We start from the raw sequence: 22,711 nt of genomic DNA, 5'->3' as shown, positions 1-22,711 counted from the left end.
GACAGGGAGCAGAGACATTTTGGGGGGCAGGAGGGACTAAAAGTAGAGCTAACAACCCTGGAAGAGTCCTTCACTCTCCAGAGCTCTGTTAGTTTCAACACTAACAAATTTAACAGGAATCTTTTTATAAAAATAGGATTTATTTTATTTACTCATTTTTATTTTTCAAAAATATTAAATTATTTATTAATTTATTTGAGGGGTAGAGTTATACACAGAGAGAGGGAGAGACAGTGAGAAAAGTCTTCCATCTGCTGGTCCATTCCCCAAATGGATGCAATGGCCTGAACTGAGCCAATTTGAAACCAGGAGGTAAGAATTTCTTCCAAATGTCCCATGGAAATGTAGGGTCCAAAGCACTTATGCCATTTTCTGCTGCTCTCCCAATCCATAGCAGAGAGCTGGATCAGACGTAGAGCAAGAAGGACAAGAACTGGTGCCCATATGGGATGCCAGCACCACAGGCAGAGGCTTAGCCCATAACACCACAGGACTGGCCCCAATTTATTATATTTATTTGAAAGATAGAGTGTGGAGAGAGAGAGGGAGGGAAAGAAAGTTCACTCTCCAAATGGCCACAATGGGCCAGAACTGGGCAGGTCCAAAACCAGGAACCTGGAGCTTCATCTGGGTTGCTGTCATTGACTTGGTCCACCTTTTATGCTGCTTCCCCAGGCACATTAGTGGAGAGTTAGATTGGAAGTGGAGCAGTTGAGACTCAAACTGGCACACATATGAGATGCTGGCACTGCAAGTGGTAACTTAACCCACTACAATACAGCACCAGTCCTGAACAAGAATCTTGAGTCATTTAATGATACGCATTATAAACAAATAATGTTCATTTTCTTGGAAATAACCAACTTACATGTAAATTGATGTCAACTAGTATACAAATTATAGAGTAGATTGAACTGAAAGTGAAGTCCAGGAAGTCACATTGGTATCTAACTATTTGAATTTTATATTCTTTAGCACCACGGTATATGAATTCACGTCAACTTCCTGGGAAGGAGCTATCAGTGAAATGTAAGATATAAATATAATAAGAAGGTATATGTATAAATACACACAAGTGCAAAATAATATATGTTAATTATATATAAAAATAGGTGAATATATGTATATAAACACATGCGCGTGCACACACACACACACATATATATATACAGACACTCACACTCACATATCCACATACAGAAAGGGAGGAAATTGAGATTTGGGAACTTTGTAGTGAGGAGTATGGCAAAACTCTTTTACACTCCAAATGCATAGTCACTTGATTCTATTTGATACTCAAGGAAGACAACTATGATTGGTGAAAATAAAGAGGGGAAAGAGGGACATAAGAGAGAGGAATCTAGACATGGTAAGTGAGATTTATACCTATAAAAAGTAGTGGAGATTGAAATAAATGCCTCTTCAAAAGACTCTTACAAGTTGGTGTTAATAGGTTCTTAAATCTGTATATATTACAGCCTTCACAAGCCTAATATATTCATTTTCACCACAAAGAACTTCATTTCTAATTTTTAAAAAGCCAATTCAAAAACAGTGATATATGTATGTATATCAGTTTTTAGAAGGAATGTAATTAGTTGACACAAAAAGATAAGATCTCATAACCTATGGTATATCACTATTTACTTTTCAATTCTTTAGACTAAATACAGAAGAATGGGCATCAGACACTCATGAGGAGGTACCCAGTACCATGTGAGTTATAAATAAATGTTAAAAGATATATATATATATGTGTAATACCAAGCCCATGTATACACACTCATGACTAGATATAGGAGAGAACTTCAAGAATTTCATGAAAATGGAATTAAAATCAAAATTTATGCTGAAATTCAAGCACAGAGAGATTTTAGAAAGTTCTTAGAATATGGATACTATTATAAAACTATGAATGCATTTCCAAAATTCATAGCTAATTTTAATTCTGTTTTCTGAAAAACTATTAGCAGTACCCTATGTATGTTTATACACAAATGTATTTCTTTCAACACACACACAAATGAGACACAAAAAGGAAAATTAGGTTGAAATTTGTAAGTCTACTCTTGGGAGTATCCTTGAAAACTGATGATAACTTTGGCATCATCTGTTCTCACTGTCAGAAATGTAGTGAATTTTCTATTTTTTTAGATCTAACTGGATGAGAGGACAGTTGTGAGTGGCATGATTCTTGCAGTCTGTATATTTGTCATTCTTAGTAACAGCGAATCCTGCAGGAAAGTCTTCTACCATGTGGGAATGGTGCCCCAAACCCATTCTGAAATGCATTATGATTTTGAATTAGGCCTGGAGTTACTTTACCGTATCCATATTTCATGGATAAGAAAGACACAGATTTGAAAGTAGGGAGGCAATGGAGGGATTTGAGAATCAGAAATTTGGTGAGATTTTAGTTTCTCAAAGTGAAGTGGAATTTGAAATAAATTCTACCACAAAAGGCTGACCCTCACTGGGTCTAGAGTAATAAAAAAGAGCTTTACATAAATATTGAAGCAGATATTTTCAGGACTAAGATATTGATTACTGGCATAGAAAGCCTCTTTCTAACAAAAATGACAGGCTGAGTTCAAACTGTGATGTACACATGAAATTTAAAGATCAACCAGTTTATGTAGAGTAATAATAGGTTTCTGACCAAATAAAAATAAATTTAGAATTACACCTCAGGTTCAACTGCATACTCTTTTTTCTTTTAAATTTTTCTTTTTAAATTAATTAATTTATTTTCAACTATATACTCTTAAAATCCCTTAGCTCACACATAAACACAAAACACACACACAGAGAAAAATAAATATATATCCACACATCCTTCTGGAAACCCACATATACAAACACACACTATAGAAAAGGTGAACAAGAAAAAGAGATAAACATTTGTGAAATTACTGTTAGGTTCCCCTTTGCAACACAGGGTACCTCTTGATACTCTTGAAATGTTTTCACTGTAACATTTGTTGGTAGCTTTCCAGTGTTTCTTAGGTTGAGTTGGTTAAAGAGGAATCTGTCATAAGAGGGGTGCTTCTCTTTGTTGGCATATTTGTCATTCTTAGTTGCAGCCAACCTCTTGGGAAACTGTCAGAGTCCTTGTGTATGAGATGCTATTAGAGTGGGTGAAGAGAAGAGAGACTACTTTTTGAAATAAGTTGGAGGTAGCAGTGGACAGCAAGCAGTATAGCCCTCAGCATAAAAGAACAGAACTAATGGAACCTGGGGGAGTCCTCACCCTCCGAATCTCTGCAACCAACTAAGGCTGGTGCCAAAATCCAAACTCACCATTACATTGGATGTAACTCTGGTCCCAGGCATGCAGATACTTGATTATACCTCACAGGAAGAAAAACAACTGTTGATGGGTGAAAGTAAGGAGAGGTGATGGAGGGAAGAATAACTGATTTACAGGTGACTTGTTCAGGGGACAACTAGTTGATAAATTAAAAAGTAACTGTAAATATTTTAAGCTTAAAAAGTAAGTCTAAGATGTTATATGGTATCTCACTGTGTACCTTTTTAATCCTTTAGCAATGTCCTGTATGAGTCAGAATCCTCAGGGAGAAAAACCAAAGCAATGTAAGATATAAATGAATAAATAAACATTTATGTCTGTCTGTCTGCCTTTCTCTGTTTCTGTCTTTCTATAGACATACATACATGCATGCAAATCCATGCATTCACACAAACACACAGAAATCTTGGATTTTGATTATTCATTGTCGGGAGCATCCATGTATTGGGTTTCCTTGTAATAGGGTCGCTTCTACCCTCCTCTCATGGTAAACTTCAGTGTGGAATATTTTTGTCTTTGGGATTAAGGTAGAAAAAAGAACAATTTACAGAGGGGAACTTCTTATTCCTACTGTTTATTACCTTTGGTTACCAGGCAGAGACTGTACTAGAGTGAAAGGAAGGGGTGAATCCTGTTTGAAGCAAGGTGGAGGTAGCAGTGAGCAGAAAGCAGAGGAATCCTCAGCTAATGAGATGTTGGTCTACCCCTTCTCCTCTACAGCTCTGCCACCATACAAAGCTGATGCTCCAAACCCACACACATCATCACACTGGATAGAGTCCCTGCTTCAGGGCTGCAGCTTCTCAAATCTATCCTTTGGGCAAGAAATACAACCATGATAGGTGAAATTAAAGATGTAATGGAGGGAAGGAGAATAAAGAATTTTGAGGGAGCAAAAGTATAGGGACCTAAAAACAGAAATTGAACTTCAAGTAGATTTCATAGCAAATGGGGATTATATTTTAGCATGAAGACCTACTTACATGAGGTGGGCATTTGTCACAGCTAAGTAATCAATTGAGACACTCTCATCTCATAGTGGGGAGCTCACATTGCATATTGGAGTGCCTAGTTAGAGTCAAAGCCCCTCTGTTTCCAACCCAGCTTCCTGAAAATCTGCATCCTGAGAGGTGGCAGGTGATGGCTCAAATACTTGAGTCCCTGGAACCCACATGAGAAATCCAGATGGACTTCAGGCTCCTGGCTTCAGCCTGGTCCAGCTCTGGCTATTGTGGCCTTTTGGGCAAGTGAACCAGTGGATGGAAGTTCACATTCTCTCTGCTTTTCAAGTGAAATGAAAATAAATTTTTAAAAATGTAAAAGGTCTAGTTACTTAGTCTGGATGTATTAGTATTTCACAAGTCTATGATATTCAATACTGTTCTATAAAGACTCAATCTAATTTTGGAACTGACATGCCAATCCAAATTGGTGATATGTACATGGATATTTAAAGATACATTAGATCAAATCTCATAGACCCAAAAAGAAACATGTACCATTTTAATCCTTTATCCAAAATCTGAGTAAACCAACAAAAGTAACCCATGACAGAGTAACCAATGAAATGTGAGTAGATGTGTTTATTCATATACACAAAGACACATGCACATATACTCACACACTAAAAAACATAAGGCAATGACACAGGGAGACTGAGATTTCCGAGTCTCACTTTCAGGAGCTTCCATGACAAGTAGAGTATTTTTTTTTAATGCACAGAGACTGACAATTGGTGGAGCAGTTAGGATGCTGATTGAGATGCTTGCATCCCAAATCAAGGTGCTTGGGCTTCAGTCCTTGCTCTGCTCCCAATTCTAGCTTCCTGCTAATGTACACCCTGAGTGGCAGCAGGTGATGGCTCACATATTTAAGTCCCTGCAGCCCATGTGAGAGAATTAGAATAAGTTCTGAGCTTCTGGGTTTAGCAGGTCCCAGCCTTGGCTGTTGCAAACATGTGAGGATTAAACAAGCAAATGAAAGATCTCTCTCTCTCTCTCTCTCTCTTTCTCTCCTTCCCTCCCTCAGAAATACAAATGCATTTTAGATGCTTATATTTTTAATATTTTTTAAATTAAAAATTTATCTAGTTAGTTGAAAAGAATTACAGAGAGAGAGGGAGAACCAGTACTGGTATGTGTTGCTAGTGTTGCAGATGATGGCTGAACATATTATGCCACAATGCAGGCCTTTAACACATTTTTAAGTTGTACAGATTCACAGGGTACAATACGATGCTTCAATGCATTATATTTCATATAATCAGCACATCAGAGTCAATAACATTCATTACTATACACATTATTTCCTTATGCTGAACCATTTAAAGTTCTCTCCTCTAACTATCTTGAAATATATGATGTATTATCATTGACAGTAATAAGTTTACTTGCAATAGAATATTAAATCTTATTCCTGGGTTCTAGTCCTGGTTGGGGCACCAGTTCTGTCCCAGTTGCTCCTCTTCCAGTCTAGCTCTCTGCTGAGGCCCAGGCAGGCAGTGGAGGATGGCCCAAGTGCTTGGGCCTTGCATCTGCATGGGAGACCAGGTGATTGGTGATTGGTGATTGGTGAAAATAAAGAGGGGAAAGAGGGACATAAGAGAGAGGAATCTAGACATGGTAAGTGAGATTTATACCTATAAAAAGTAGTGGAGATTGAAATAAATGCCTCTTCAAAAGACTCTTACAAGTTGGTGTTAATAGGTTCTTAAATCTGTATATATTACAGCCTTCACAAGCCTAATATATTCATTTTCACCACAAAGAACTTCATTTCTAATTTTTAAAAAGCCAATTCAAAAACAGTGATATATGTATGTATATCAGTTTTTAGAAGGAATGTAATTAGTTGACACAAAAAGATAAGATCTCATAACCTATGGTATATCACTATTTACTTTTCAATTCTTTAGACTAAATACAGAAGAATGGGCATCAGACACTCATGAGGAGGTACCCAGTACCATGTGAGTTATAAATAAATGTTAAAAGATATATATATATATGTGTAATACCAAGCCCATGTATACACACTCATGACTAGATATAGGAGAGAACTTCAAGAATTTCATGAAAATGGAATTAAAATCAAAATTTATGCTGAAATTCAAGCACAGAGAGATTTTAGAAAGTTCTTAGAATATGGATACTATTATAAAACTATGAATGCATTTCCAAAATTCATAGCTAATTTTAATTCTGTTTTCTGAAAAACTATTAGCAGTACCCTATGTATGTTTATACACAAATGTATTTCTTTCAACACACACACAAATGAGACACAAAAAGGAAAATTAGGTTGAAATTTGTAAGTCTACTCTTGGGAGTATCCTTGAAAACTGATGATAACTTTGGCATCATCTGTTCTCACTGTCAGAAATGTAGTGAATTTTCTATTTTTTTAGATCTAACTGGATGAGAGGACAGTTGTGAGTGGCATGATTCTTGCAGTCTGTATATTTGTCATTCTTAGTAACAGCGAATCCTGCAGGAAAGTCTTCTACCATGTGGCAGTGGAGGATGGCCCAAGTGCTTGGGCCTTGCATCTGCATGGGAGACCAGGTGGAAGCATCTGCCTCCTGGCTTTAGATCGGCACAGTGCGCTGGCTGTGGCAGCCATTTAGGGGGTGACCAACAGAAGGCAGACCTTTCTCTCTGTCTCTCTCTCTCACTGTCTAACTTTGCCTGTCAAAAAAACAAAAAACAAAAAAAACAAAAACCCCCAAAAAACAAAATACATATTCCTGCTAATTGTAACCTTTTAAAAATGATTTATTTATTCATATGAAAGAGCACGAGACAGAGAGAGAGAGAGAGAGAGAGAGAGAGAGAGAGAAAATCTTCCATCCATGTTCACTCTCCAAACATCCACAAAAGCCAGGTCTGGGCCAGTCTGAGGTAAAAAACCTGGAACCCTTTCACTCCTACATAGGTGGCAGGAGACCAAACACTTCAGTCATCTTACGTTGCTTTCATAGGCACATTAGCAGGAAGCTGGATTGGAAGTCAAGTAGCTTGGACTCAGCTGTGCTCCAATATGCCATGTGGGTGTCACAAGCAGCGGCTTAACCTCACTGTGCCACAATACCACACCCTCTGTAACTTTTAACTTGCTGAGATGCTCTTCCCCATTCCCACCTACCTTCTCAGTTCTCTGATAAGCACTATTCTACTCTTTACCTCCATGAACTAGACGTCTTTAGATTCTATGTATTAATGAGGTTTTACTGTATTTGTCTCTATGGCCCAGCTTTTTCATTTAATATATTTCTAGTTCCATTAATGTCATTGCAAATGACAAGATTTATCTTTTTGATTGCTAAGTAGCCATCTTTTGTGTATATACCTATATACCACATTTACTTTATTCATTTATTGATATTTAGTTTGATTCTGTATATTGACTCTTGTGCTGCAATTAGCAGAAGGATTATGAATTATATATAAATTATATCTAATTTGAGCCAAAAAGTTAAGCCTAGGAAGTTAAGTGGTGTCTGATTATATGTATTTTAAATTCTTTAGCTCTCCTTCATGTGGACCAGCACCTTTTGGTGAAGTTATCAATGAAATGTGAGACATAAATGAATACATAAAGATACATTAACAAACAATTACAGAAGGAACAGGTTTTTTCAACTATTTGTTGAACTCTTAACATAGAGTTAATCATATGTGTGTAAAGCTAATTGAATAGATCTTAGTTAAAAAAATATGAGAGGGAGGAGAAAGAGGGGTGGGAGATTGGGTGGGAGGGTGGGTACATAGGGAAGAATTATCTTATCTATGAAGCTGTAATTATGAAATATATGGTTAGTATTTCTTAAATAAAAGGTTTCTGAGAAAAAAATAAATACAAATAGATGAATAAGATATATAACTTCTACATACATACACACACACACGCACACATACACACATGCATTCATTATGGACTCACACATACACACAGAAAGGTGGAGATTGAGATATAGGAACTGGGGATGGCACTGCAGTGCAGTGGGTTAACGTCCTGGCCTGAGCGCTGCCATCCCATATGGGCACCAGTTCGAGACCCAGCTGCTCCACTTCCTGTCCAGCTCTCTGCTATGGCCTGGGATAGCAGTAGAGGATGGCTTGAGTCCTTGGACCCCTGCACCCAAGTGAGAGACTGGGAAGAGGCTTCTGGCTCCTGGCTTCAGATCGGCACAGCTCTGGCCATTGCAGCCATCTGGAGAGTAAAACATTGGATGGAGGACCTTTCTCTCTCTGCCTCTCCTCTCTCTGTGTAACTGTGACTTTCAAATAAATAAATAAATCTTAAAAAAATAGATATAGGAACTTCACAGTCAGGAGAAATCATGGCAATAGAGAGTGAGACCTTCACACTACCATCTGTAGGTAAATTTCCATGTTTCAAAGATTGTACTGGATAAAAGAAAAATAGATCATGGAAGATGCTTCTTTCTGTTAGTGTATTATCACCATTAGTTACAGGAAAACACTTAGGAAACTCAAATGTTTTGTGTATGAGATTTTAGTAAAGTGGGCCAAGCATAGGGGTTTGGGACACTCAGTATTATTTGGAGCAAAGAGTAGTAAAGAGGGAGCAAAGGAACGTTAAGCAAAAAAGAGGAACAAAAAGCTAACAGCCCTGGAAAAGTCACCTCTCGAGTGCTCTGGAAACATGTTATGGCTGGTACCATGTCTACCATCTTTTCATCTGGCATCACAGCTTAAGTGCTTATATTTCAAAAAAGAAGAATATCAAATAAAGAATCTAATGTGAAATCTTAAGGACTTAGAAAAATAAGAACAAACCAAATCCCAAATTAAAAGGAGCTAAGAAATATTAAGATTCAGAGCAGAAATAAGTGAAATGCAAAAAAAAAAAAAAAGAAAGAAATGATATGGAACCTAAAGATGGGGCCGGCGCCATGGTGCACTAGGTTAATCCTCCACCTGCAATGCTGGCATCCCATATGGGTGCCAGTTCTAGTCCTGGTTGCTCCTCTTCCAGTCCAGCTCTCTGCTTTGGCCTGGGAGACCGGGAAGAAGCATCTGCCTCCTGGCTTTGGATTGGCACAGCTCTGGCTGTTGCGGTCACTTGGAGAGTGAACCAATGGAAGGAAGACCTTTCTCTCTGTCTCTCTCTCTCACACTGTTTGTAACTCTGCCTGTCAAATAAATAAATAAAATCTTAAAAAAAAAAGAAAATACAAAAGATCAACAAAAAGAAAAGCTGATTTTTGGAAACAATACACAAAATATATAAACCTTTAAGACCAAAAGTTAAACCTAGAAAGTCATAAAGAGTTCTGACTATATGTGTTAAAATCCAACAGGACTTTATATATATGAACATGAAGCACTACATGGTTATGGAGCTACAAGTGAAGCGATATATATATATATATATATATATATATATATATATATATATAAAATAAAATATATCAACATACATATACATATAAATATATACATTTATACATATATGCAAGCATTCATATATATACATAGATAAAGAAAGAGATGGAGATTTGGGAAGTTCATAGTCAGAAACGTATATGGTATACAGCATCTTTGACAGTGTTTCTAACTAGTCTCTCTGTAGCCTATGTAGGCACCTTTCTTTTGGGGTGGATTGGATAAGAGAGAAAAATGTTACAAGATGAATGCTTCCTCTTCCGCATGTTATTCATACCCTGGGCATCACTAGCCAAACTCTCAGGATATCTTCAGAATCCTCTGTATGAGACCTTATTGGATTGGCTGAAAGTAGCAAGAAGTCATATTTGGAGAAAAGGGGAGGAAGCAGTAGACAGGGAGCAGATAAATCTTTAGCAGAAAGGGGAGGTGGTAATGGATGTGTCTCTCATCCTCCAGTTCTCTGCTACCTAGTAAGGCAGGTACCCTGAAGCTAAAAATAACAGCATACTGGAGGGAACCCTGATTCATGCTACCAGCTACTAGACCCTGTCTAAAGGGAAGCAAGGTCACCCTGATGAATTAAAGTAAGGAGTGAAGGAAAGGCTTAGGAAGCAGGGCTTTAGGTGCAATAAGAGTCCTAAAGTTGAATTTCAAATAAATTCCATCACAAAAGGTTTTTACACATTGCTTCAGATTCAGTAGTAAGAAACTGCACTTTAGGCCGACGCCGAGGCTTAACAGGCTAATCCTCTGCCTTGCGGCGCCGGCACACCGGGTTCTAGTCCCAGTTGGGGTGCCAGATTCTATCCCAGTTGTCCCTCTTCCAGGCCAGCTCTCTGCTATGGCCCGGGGAAGGCAGTGAAGGATGGCCCAAGTGCTTGGGCCCTGCACCCCATGGGAGACCAGGAGAAGCACCTGGCTCCTGGCTTTGGATCTGCGAGATGTGCCGGCCTCAGCGGCCATTGGAGGGTGAATCAACGGCAAAAAGGAAGACCTTTCTCTCTGTCTCTCTCTCTCTCTCACTATCCACTCTGCCTGTCAAAAAAAAAAAGAAAGAAAGAAAGAAACTGCACTTTAATACTGAACCATTACATTTTTGACAGGACTAAAGTACTTAACACAGTGATATAAATCATCATTTTTAAGGAACATGGTATATTCTACTCCAAATAATTAATTTATATATGAAGTTTTTAAGGGTCAGCCAGTTGAAGAGTTATTGTAACCATTATAAGTAAAACAGCAAATTATGCAAGACACACAGCATCTTACTATGTACCTTTTTAATCCTCTAGTACTGTCCAGTCAGACTTGAAAACATCCCCAAGTGAATTTACAAGGTAATAATATATAAATGAATTGGTGTGTGTGTGTGAGAGAGAGAGAATTTGGGATAGTCACTGTCAGGAGCATCCATGGGAATACAGAGTTCCTTCCATGCCATTCCTAATGTTCTTTTCATGGGAAGCTTCTGTATGTAATACTCTTTGTTTTGAATCTTCATATAAAAATAATAATAATAGTTTGAGAAGGGAGTCTTCTTGCTTCTTACTTCACCTCCTTCTCTTGTTACTGCTTACTTCACCCTTAGTTTGTAGCAGCCAAAACCCCTAGGAAAGTATCAGAATGTACGACACTCTACCAGAGCAGGCCAAGGCTGCAGAGAAAGCCATCGGGATGGAACGAGGAAGTGGCAATGACAGCAGCTGAGGTGCCCTCAGCAGAAAAGAATAAAGCTAATGCATCCTGGATGTATCCTTCACCCTCCAGAGCTGTGCCACATGTGAGGCTGGTGCCTACCCACAAACACACCATCACGTTAAAAGCAGCTGCCACCTCAGGTCTGCTTGACCTTACCTGAGGGACTGTAGAGATGTTATGATCATGGAGATTGAGATGGTGACTGTACTTGAGAATCATGAAATTGGATGGAGCAAGAGAAATTGGTACCTGCAAACTCAGGGTGAATTTTGAAATAAATACTGTTACAAATTGTGGTTAGGTTCAACTGTAAACAACTATACTTAAATCTGTAGTTGTTAACTTTTTGCCACGTCTATGGTTTAAATTTTTTAATTGTTTTTTTTTAAAGATAAACCAGTTTATAAGTTAATGAGTAATTGTAACTAATTGAACTAAGATAAAATCTAGAAAATTATGTGTATCTGATACACACATTTTTAATCCTCCAGCACCACATTAAGTGAGTCAACAGCAGTATCTGTTGATGAAGGCGTCGATGAAACGTGAGCTCTCTATAAATGAATACATATTTGTATATGTAAGCCAACACACATGTAAATAGACACACAGACACACTCACACACACACACATACCCAGAGAGATGGAGATTTGAGAAGTTTTGATTAGCAGCATCAGTGACAATCAGCATGTCTTTGACATAGTTTTCTAAAGTCTCCTTTTATCTGTAGGTAGCTTTCTATTTTATAAGTTTATTATTTTTTTCAGCTTGAAAATTTATTAATTGTTAACATTTTGCCACATTCATTTCATATGTGGAGATTATATACACATACATATATACTATTTGTTCTTTTAAAAGTCTTATTTTATTTCTTTCAAAGACAGAGTCACAGAGAGAGGTAGAGACAGAGAGAGAGGCCTTTCCACATGGTTGCAGGCATCCTCAGCTACTTTCCTAGGCACATTGGCAGTGAGCCAGATCAGAATTCAAGCAGCTGGGCCTTTAACTGGCCCCCATATGAGATCCTGGTGCTACAGTCAGGGGCTTTAACCTGCTGTGCCAAAGCCCAGCTCCTACTATTTTTTCTTGAAAACAGATTAATATGACAAAGTGAGGTATTTATGATCATGATCAAAATGTGAAGAAAGAAGGAGATAGAGTCATGTACACGGTATGAATGAGAGAAGCAATATTTATAACTATATGCCAAATGATGACAGCCACAGAATTTTTATACTCTCCCTGTATATTAACTTCCACAAATAAGAGAAAATATGTGATATTTGTCTTTCTTGGTCTGCTTTATTTCACATAATCTAATGATCTCCAGTTCTATCCACTTGTTCCAAATGTCAGGATTTCATTCTTTGTTATGACTGTGTGATATTCCAGTAGGCATATATGCCACATTTTCTTTTTCTAAACATTTTACTAAAAGACAATTATATCACAGTTTCATTATCTGTCACCATTTGATGGATATCTAGGTTGTTCCATGTTTTTGCTATTGTCAATTATTGAGCAGCTATAAACATGGGAGTCCAGCTACCTCTTTCATATACTGATTTCATTTGCCTTGCATATATTCCCAGGAGTGTGATAGCAAGATCATATGGCAGGTCTATTTTTAGTTTCATGAGGAATATTCATCGTATTTTGCATATGGTTGATCCAATTTGCATTCCCTCCAACACTGAAGCTGCATTTAAATTGCATATTTTGATAAGAACAAAATAGTCTGAATTGTATATTTACTCTAGATAGTTTTGAAAAGATGCAGAAAAAGAATAGAGAAGCTAGTGTCATTCCTAGCTACTCCTTTGTACCTCCATGTTTCTGTCAAGCATGGTTCTCTATGGCTGCACTGTTAAGCAATTTCAGGGTTGTAACAATTCTTTGCTTCCTGGAGATCCAGTGCACTGCAGGATTCAGAAAGGGCTTGTAATAAGAGGATGCCTACCTCAAGGTAAATTTTACTTCATTAATCAATCAGTTGCCTATCTACCTAAGTCTTAGCTCCCTAAGCCTGAGTGGAAAAGGTGGGTGCAGGTAGATTAAGGAGATAATAAAAGTATTGGAGCTTTCTTATATTTAAGGTTACCCTAACAACATTCATCCATGTCCTAAGTTCTGCTCAGTATCTGTTCTCTCCATTCTCCAGTTTTGGGCACAGGCTGTCAGAGCTGTGTTGGGGTTGATTCCACTTGGGATGGAATTTGAGTCTTGCATTGGAGGTTTCAGCAGGGTAGGGAATTGGTCCCCAATAGTTACCTTTTCTGCAGCAATGTGGTAAAATGAAGCATCACTAGAGACTACATCAACCAGGCTTTCCCTCCTGTCATGAATGGAAGGCGCTCAGTCTTTAGGACATTTTTCCTTGGAAATATGTGCCTAACTTCCTTACCTCCAAAGTACATTTGCAACTCCAACTGTAGCTCTCATTAATGATTATCTGTTCACTGGGAATCCAGTAGCAACAAATGAACATTATAGGATAAGAATACCATTTATTCCTGATGCCCATCCCTGAAATCTCTTACTGCTGTGGATCCTGAGGTCTATCCCGAATCTGGTGACCTGCCCATGATGCCCTAGCTCATTCATTTAAGAGTTGATGTGAGAAAAATAGTTCTACCTTACCACTCTCTTCTTGTTCATACTATGTGCATTAGTTTATGTCCCTATGCTTAATATTACCATTTAGTTAGAGTCAGGGCTTCATACCTAAGGGGAATGTTACTAACTATCCAAAGCTTAGTGTTCTATTCACACACAAAACCTGATGTTGCATAAAGCTAAACACATTTCAGTTATTAGCAAAATGGACTTTGTTTTAACACTTCTGAAAATCTTTCTTGTAAAATTGAAGTGCCTTCCTGAATTAAAATCATAATGTATTTTAATGGAAATCTGTGATTGATCGTATATTTCCTTCTTTTTGCAGCAGCAGGATAAAGAACATTGCTCGCTTAATTGTATCAGCCTTTGCATTCAGGTGATACTTTTATTTTTTTATTTTTTATTTTTATTTTTATTTTTTTTTTAATTTTTGACAGGCAGAGTGGACAGTGAGAGAGAGACAGAGAGAAAGGTCTTCCTTTTGCCATTGGTTCACCCTCCAATGGCTGCCGCGGTAGCGCGCTGCGGCCGGCGCACCGCGCTGTTCTGATGGCAGGAGCCAGGTGCTTATCCTGGTCTCCCATGGGGTACAGAGCCCAAACACTTGGGCCATCCTCCACTGCACTCCCTGGCCACAGCAGAGAGCTGGCCTGGAAGAGGGGCAACCGGGACAGGATCGGTGCCCCGACTGGGACTAGAACCTGGTGTGCTGGCGCCTTGCTGGCGCTGCAAGGCAGAGGATTAGCCTGTTGAGCCATGGCGCCGGCCTCAGGTGATACTTTTAAAAAGAATGTAATTAAATATGTATGATATTTAATATCATTATTCTAATGGAAAATGATATGTAAACAAAACAAAAATATTTTTACCATTAATATGTTGTTAAATAACTATGCTATTGCAGCATTAAAGCAGTCATAAACTATATGTGTTTTTTTTTTTTTAATGTTGTTAAATATATCATGTGCTTTGCTTTTATACAATCTAATTGGTCTTGGATTTCTGGCTTAAGCTGGACATCAGGACTTGCAAAGAACTAGTATTTGCCTAAATCTAACAGTAATATACTGGTAAGTTTTCTATCTGTACAAGTGAAAATAATGCAAAAACAAGATAAAATTCCATAGAGCATTTTGTTAAATACCATACACCACTAGAATTACTTTTAATTTGGAATCATTTTACTAGTTCCTCTTCTGTACACAGAGGAGAGGAAGACTTCATACAGATTAATACAATATAATTCCTTCCTTTTAAATTAATATTCTCATTTGAGTTGGAATTATCACAAAGTACATTGAAGATTAATTCATCATCACATACTGCTAATAATATAATCAATTTCTAAGGAATGTGTTTAGAATTTATAAGAAAAAGACGTAGGAGGCACTTTAAAGTTCAACAATCAAAATACTGATAGAATTAAATTATTTCTTATGTGAGAATTACTGGGCCAGAAGCACCTATGAATATGTAATCATGTACTGTTGAAACAAATACTGATAAAAAAATTTTACTAGTCAGAGTTGTCTTTGAAGACCTTGATGCTAAATATGCCCTCACTTGGTTTTTATTACCAAATTCTTAAATATTCTCCAGATTAATCAGGTTTAAATTTTATGGGAAATTCATAGCTACTCCTTATGAAATTCTCAAATTACAACCATAATTTACAAACAGAGACATATAATTCTAATGTTGTTTTCCTGCTGTGTCTTGAGGAGTCAGTCTGATATGCATCCTATAAAAAGACAAGATAACATGTTGTAAAATAGGCTAGTGAGAATTTTATTCACCAGCTACTGCTTTGGTTGGGTGAAAACTGAGTAATTTTTTTGAGATTCTGAGGCAACATGGTCCTTCCTTTAATTTGACAGTTTAATTCTAAATAATTACATAGTGCTATCTGATTATTAAACTAAATATAGTCTAACTATAGAGCAAAAATCTCTTTATCTGCATAATCATTATTTACATTTTGTTTATTATAGAGTATTTGGAATTCTACTCATATTTGTGGATATATTTCTCATCATGTCAGATGTACTTTTCCATGAAAACATAATGGTTTTGGAATTTCGTTCAACTTCTTTGGCTATTGCACTCTTTTTTTTCTTTGATGTTTTACTCAGCGTATATGTTGAGGGGTAAGTCTGATTCTTTTTTTTCTTAGGACACAAAATAATTTTATATTATCATAAGACACATTCAAAATAATTAGTAGGTCAGTCCAACCAAATGTGTCCCTCTTTATCAGAATCATTCTCCTGGATGGCACAGTCCATAGAGAAATAGCAACTCCAATCCCAGTTTTTCATTGATTGCATGTTAATAGCATATATTCTCCAACAGTGTATTCTAGATGCTTCTTTGAACAGATAAAGCTTAAAGAGAATGCAAAATAGGACCAGGAAGCTGATGTGTCAATATGTACATTAACAGGGGTAACATGTGTTGAATATAGATAACACTAATCCTCAACAAGATATGAACAAATGATTCCAGCAGCACATCAAAAGGATCATTCATCACGATCAAATGGGATTTATCCTGGGGATGCAAGGATGATGGAAACAATGCCAATCAATTATATACCACATCAAAGTAATGGATAAAATCCTGATCATCTTAATAGATACAGAAAAAACACTCAGGCCAGCGCTGTGGCTCAATACGCTACTCCTCCGCCTTGTGGCGCCGGCACACTGGGTTCTAGTCCTGGTCGGGGCATCAGATTCTGCCCCGGTTGCTCCTCTTCCAGGCCAGCTCTCTGCTGTGGCCAGGGAGTGCAGTGGAGGATGGCCCAAGTGCTTGGGCCACCCCATGGGAGACCAGGATAAGCACCTGGCTCCTGCCTTTGGATCAGCGCGGTGCACCGACCATAGCGCGCCAGCCGCGGTGGCCATTGGAGGGTGAACCAATGGCAAAGGAAGACCTTTCTCTCTCTCTCTCTCTTTCTCTCTCTCTCTCTCACTGTGCACTCTGCCTGTAAAAAAAAAAAACACTCAGTAAAATCCAATCAACTAATAATGAAAACTCTGAACAAATTAGGTTTATGAAGAATGTACCTCAATAATAAAGGCTATAGATGAAAAACTGATAGCCAACATTGCACTGAATGGGGAAAAGCTGAAAGCAAGTCCTCTAAGATCCAGAATGATAAAATGTAATGTCCTCTCTCAGTACTTATATTCACTACCATACTGGAAATTTTGGCCAGATTCATTAGGCAAGAGACAAAACTAAAAGGCATGTAGAAGGTAAAGTCAAATTATACATATTTGTAGATGATATAATTAAATGTACAGAAACACCTAAATATCGCACCAAAAGAATGTTATAAATAATAAACAGATGGGGCTGGTGCTGTGGCATAGAGGTTAAAACCACCGCCTGCAATGCTGGCATCCCATATGGGTGCTGGTTTGAGTTCTGGCTGCTCCACTTCTGATTCAGCTCTCTGCTATGACCTGGGAAAGCAGTAGTAGATGGCCCAAGTCCTTGGGCTCCTGCACCCATGTAGAGACCTGGAAGAAGCTCCTGGCTCCTGGCTTCAGATTGGTGCAGCTCCAGCTTTCAGGGCCAATTGGGAAGTAAACCAGCAGATGGAAGACCTCTCTCTCTCTCTCTGCCCTTCCTTCTCTCTCTGTGTAACTCTGACTTTCAAATAAATAATCTTTTTTAAAAAAGAAATAAACAAAAAAGTTTGTAAAGTTGGAGGACACCAAATCACCAAGAAAAATGAATAGCATTTAAAAAGTTTTATTTATTTAAAAAGTAGAGTGAAAGAGAGCAAAAAGCAGAGACAGAGAGAAAGATCTTCCACCTGCTGGTTCACTCCCCCAATGGCCATGTCTAGGCCAGGTCTAGGCCAGAATGAAGCCAGAATCCAGGAACTCCATCTTGGTCTCCCACATGGGTGATAGGGGCCTAAGTATTTGAGCTATCATCTGCTGCCTTCCCAGGCACATTATTAGGAAGCTGCATCAGAAGCAGAGTAGCTGGGATTCAAACCAGGCACTCCAATATGGAATGTGGGTGTCCCAAGCAGTGGCTTAACCTGCTGCACCACAATGCCTGCTCCACTGGCAGCCTTGTTATATACCTATAATGAACTTTCTGAGAAGGAAATCATAAAAGCGGTCTCATTCAAAAGATCCAATTTTTAAAAAGCATCATGGAATAAATTTAACCAAAGATGAGAAAGACATCTACAATGAAAATCACAAAACATTGGTAAAAGAAATTGAAGAATACATACACATACAGATGGAATGAGGTCCCATGTTTGTGGATTGGAAGAATTAAGATTGTTAAAACATCCACATTACTCAATGTAATTTACATATTGAATACAATCATGAAAATACCAATGACTATTCTTTACATAACTAGAAAAAAATCCTAAAATTCACATAAAAGCACAAAAGACCACCTATAGCCAAAGTAATCTTGAACAAAAAGAACAAAGCTTGAAGCAACACAAACATGTCATCAAGTGATAGTAACCAAAATGTCACAGTATTGGCATAAGGATACATAGAACAATGAAACAGAATAGAGATCCCAGAAATAAATCCACACATCCATAACCAACTAATTCTTAACTTAGTCACCAAATATATACCATGGATAAAGGACAATGTCCTCTATAATGTTGGTGGGAAAGCTGAATATCCATAGACAGAAGATTAAAACATCACCCTTCCCTACCTCTCACCCTATACAAATATCAACTCAATATAGATCAACCTAAATATAAGGCCTGATACTGTGAAACATCTAGAAGAAAACATAGGAGAAACACATAAAAGCATCAATATAGGCAATGGTTTTTTGGATAAGACCACAAAAGTTCAATCAACAAAAAGCAAAAATAGACAAATGGGATTTTATTGAACTAAAAGGCATCTACATGGCCAAAGAAACAATCAACACAGTGAATAGACAAACTACGAAATGGGAGAAATATTTTTAAACTATAATCTGACAGAGGATTAATATATAAGGAACTAAAAGATGTCTACAGAAAAATTCAATTTCTAAAAAAAGTTTATTTGTTTGAAAGGGTTGCAGAGAGATAGAGGGACAGAGAGAGAGAGAGAGAGAGAGAGAGAGAGAGAGAGAGATAGAGAGATATCTTCTATTCACTGGTTCACTCCCCAAGTGGCCATAATGGCTAAGGCTAGACCAAGCCAAAGCCAGGAGCCAGGAGCCAGGAGCTTGATCTGAATCTCCCACATGGGTTCAGGGGCCAAAGCAGTTGGATCATCCTCCACTTCACATTAACAGGGAGCTAGATTGGAAGTGGAGCAGCCCAGAGGTGAACTGGTGGCCATATGGGATGCCAGCATTGTAGGCAGTGGTTTAACCCATTATACCACAATGCTGGCCTCAAAAAATCTAATTTTAAAATGTGAAAATGATAAATTTAGACATTTCTCAAAAGAAGAAATTCAAATGGCCAAATTTATGAAAAATTTCTCAATCTCAGTAGCCATCAGTTAATACAAATTAAAACTAGTGAGATATTATCTCATCCAGTTAGAAAGGCTATTACCAAAAGGACAAAAAAACCTATAAAGGCTGGTCAGGGTGTGGGAAAAAAGCAATTCATATACCCTGTTGAAGGGAATGTAAATTAGTACAGCAGGTGTAGAGGCTCTTTAAGAAAATAAAACAGATATACCTGGGGGCAAGTCTTGGCACAATGGGTTAAGCCACTGCTTCACATACCTACACACCAGAGTGCCTGTGTTCAAGTCCCAGCTCCACACTTCAAACCAGCTTCCCACTAATGTGCACCCTGGGAGGTAGTAGGTGATTACTCAAGTACTATTGAGCTGGCCCAATCCCAGGTATTGTAGGCATTTTGGGAGTGAATGAATCAGTGGATGGGAGCTCTCTCCCTCTCCCTCTTTAAAATAAATAAGTCTTTAAATTAAATAAGTAAATAAGTAGACATTTAAAATAATAGATGTACTACACCATATGATCCAGTTATCTTACTTCACAAATTCAAAGGGAAGCAATTCAGCATGTCATAAAACACCTGCACTCTCATGTTCATTGCTGCATTATTCACAATACCAAGATGTGAAATCAACTAGGTGTCCATAAACATATGCATAAATAAAGAAAATGTGACATATATACACAATGACAAATTATTTAGCCATAACAAAGAATGATATACCATCAATTTCTTTTTTTAAAAGATTTATTTATTTATTTGAAATTCAGAGTTAAACAGAGAGAGAAGGAGAGGCAGAGAAGATAGAGAGAGAGAGAGAGAGAGAGAGAGAGAGAATGAGAGAGAGAGAGAGAATGAGAGGGAGAGAGAGAGGTCTTCCATCCACTGATTCATTCCTCAATTGGCCACAATGGCCAGAGCTGCACCAATCCAAAGCCAGGAGTTAGAAGCTTCTTCCGAGTCTCTCACGTGGGTGCAGGGGCCCAAGGACATGGGCCATCCTCTACTGCTTTCCCAGGCCATAGCAGAGAGCTGGATCAGTAGTGGAGTAGCTGGAACTCAAACTGGCACCCATATGGGATGCTGGCACTGCAGGCAGCAGTTTTATCCATTACACCACAGTGCCAGCCCGAATATCCTATCATTTTAAATAAAATGCATGGAACTAGAGAATATTATGTTAAGTGAAGTAAATTAGACACAGAGACAAATACTGCATGTTCTTTTTCATATGTGGAAATGAACAAATAAAAAGTTAAAAGTCAACCTATATTTAGAATAGTAATTACTGGAGCCTGGAAAGGTGAGAGGGAAGTTAAAGGTTGAGTAACAGATGCCAAAATACAGTAAGAAGGAATAAATTCTAGTGTTCTACAATACAGTGGGATGACACTAACCTATGAGATATTTTATGAGTAAATTAGAAGAGAGGGGTTTGAAGATCCAAGCATAAGGTAATGGTAAAAAGAGGGGAACATTAAGTATACTGATCTAATCAATAAGATTCATACACACTTATTGACACACCACACTATAGCCTAATTGTGTACAATTAATAAATGTTAAAGATTTTGGGGCCAGTGCCAGGGATCACTTGGTTTATCCTCCCCCTGTGGCACCGGCATCCCATATGGGCACTGCGTTCTAGTGTTGGTGGCTCCTCTTCCAATCCAGCTCTCTGCTGTGGCCTGGGAGGGCAGTGGAGGATGGCCCAAGTGCTTGCGACCCTGCACCCGCATGGAAGACCAGGAAGAAATACCTGGCTCCTGGCTTCAGATCGGTGTAGCTCTGGCTATAGCTGCCATTTAGGGGGTGAACCAACAGAAAAAAGACCTTTATCTCTGTCTCTCTTCCTCACTGTCTAACTCTAACTGTCAAATTAATAATAATAAAAAGAAAAGATTTGGAAAAGATGTTTAAGGAGATATAAATGCTACCTAAGCTGATCTGATAATCACACATTAAAAACATGTATCAACTTATCAAAGTAAATATAAATATGTACCACTAAAATAACAATATTCAAAAAGAAATAGGAACACATATAAGAAGTACAAATATTGATACTTTTATTAAGAGTTGAGTCATGGGACCAGCACTCTGGTGTACAAGGTAAAGCCACCTCTTGCAGTGCTGGCATCCCATATGGGCACCAGTTCTTGTTCTGGCTACTCCACTTCTGATCCAGCTCTCTGCTATGGCCTGGGCAAACAGTGGAAGACCTGTGTGGGAGACCCACAAGAAGCTCCTGTCCCCTGGCTACAGATTGGCTCAGCTCTGGCTATTGTGGCCAACTGGGGAGTTAACCAGTGGATAGAAGACCTCCCCTCCCCTTCTCTGTAACCCTGCCTTTCAAATAAATGAATAAGTCTAAAAAAAAAAGAGTTGACTCATGTTGCTGGCACTGTGACTGAGTGAGCTAGGCTGCCACATTGCAATGCCAGCATCCCATTTCAGAGCAACAGTTCAAGTCCCAGCTGTTCCACTTCTGATCCAGCTCTCTGCTAATACTTCTCTGAAAGCAGTGGAAGATGGTCCAAGTATTTGGACCCTGCCCTTACATGAAAGACTTGGATAGAGTTCCTGGCTACTGTCTTTGGCCTGGCCCACCCCTAGCCATTGCTGTCATTTGGGGAGTGAACCAGAAGATGAAACATTCTCTCTTTCTCTGTTAATGTCTTTGTCTCTCTGTCTCTGTGCCTTTGTCACTCTGCCATTTTAAAAAATGAATATTTAAAAATAATTGAATCATAATTGACATTTAAAAGTATACTAAGTACTAGATAATAAATAGTAAATAACTCTGTGTCTTATCTCAGAATGAAAGTTTTGGAGTCAGCACTGTGGTGCAGTGGGTTAAGCTGCCACCTGTAGTACCAGCATCCCATATGGCAAGCAGTTAGAGTTCCTGCTGCTCTACTTCCAATCCAGTTCCCTGCTAATGTACCTGGGACAGCAGTGAAAGATGGCCCGAGTCCTTAGGCCACTGAACTCATGAGGGAAACCTGAAAAAGCTCCTGGCTCTGGCCTGGCAGAGCCCTAGCCGTTTGGGCCATTTGGGGGAGTGAATCAGCAGATGGAAGATCTCTCTCTCTCTCTCTCTCTCTCTCTCTCTCTCTCTCTCTCTTTGTCTTTCTCTTTTTCTCTATAACTCTCTGCCCTTCAAGTAAATAATCTCTATAAAAAAGAT

At 38.3% G+C, this 22,711-nt stretch overlaps 1 protein-coding gene across 1 annotated transcript in view; it reads left to right on the top strand.

Moving 5' to 3' along the window:
* LOC133762097 (phosphatidylinositol 3,4,5-trisphosphate 3-phosphatase TPTE2-like) overlaps nt 1–22,711 on the top strand; it is a 110,750-nt gene that overhangs the window by 42,079 nt on the left and 45,960 nt on the right. The window contains exons 10-14 of the mRNA XM_062195171.1: nt 976–1,029; nt 1,663–1,716; nt 6,225–6,278; nt 14,374–14,424; nt 16,040–16,195. Coding sequence (XP_062051155.1) covers nt 976–1,029; nt 1,663–1,716; nt 6,225–6,278; nt 14,374–14,424; nt 16,040–16,195 — 369 coding nt within the window. The remainder of the gene's footprint in view (nt 1–975; nt 1,030–1,662; nt 1,717–6,224; nt 6,279–14,373; nt 14,425–16,039; nt 16,196–22,711) is intronic.

This window comes from Lepus europaeus, chromosome 6 (assembly GCF_033115175.1).
Source record: "Lepus europaeus isolate LE1 chromosome 6, mLepTim1.pri, whole genome shotgun sequence".
In the NCBI taxonomy this organism is placed as follows: Eukaryota; Metazoa; Chordata; class Mammalia; order Lagomorpha; family Leporidae; genus Lepus; species Lepus europaeus.
This window is presented reverse-complemented; position numbering and strand designations above follow the sequence as displayed.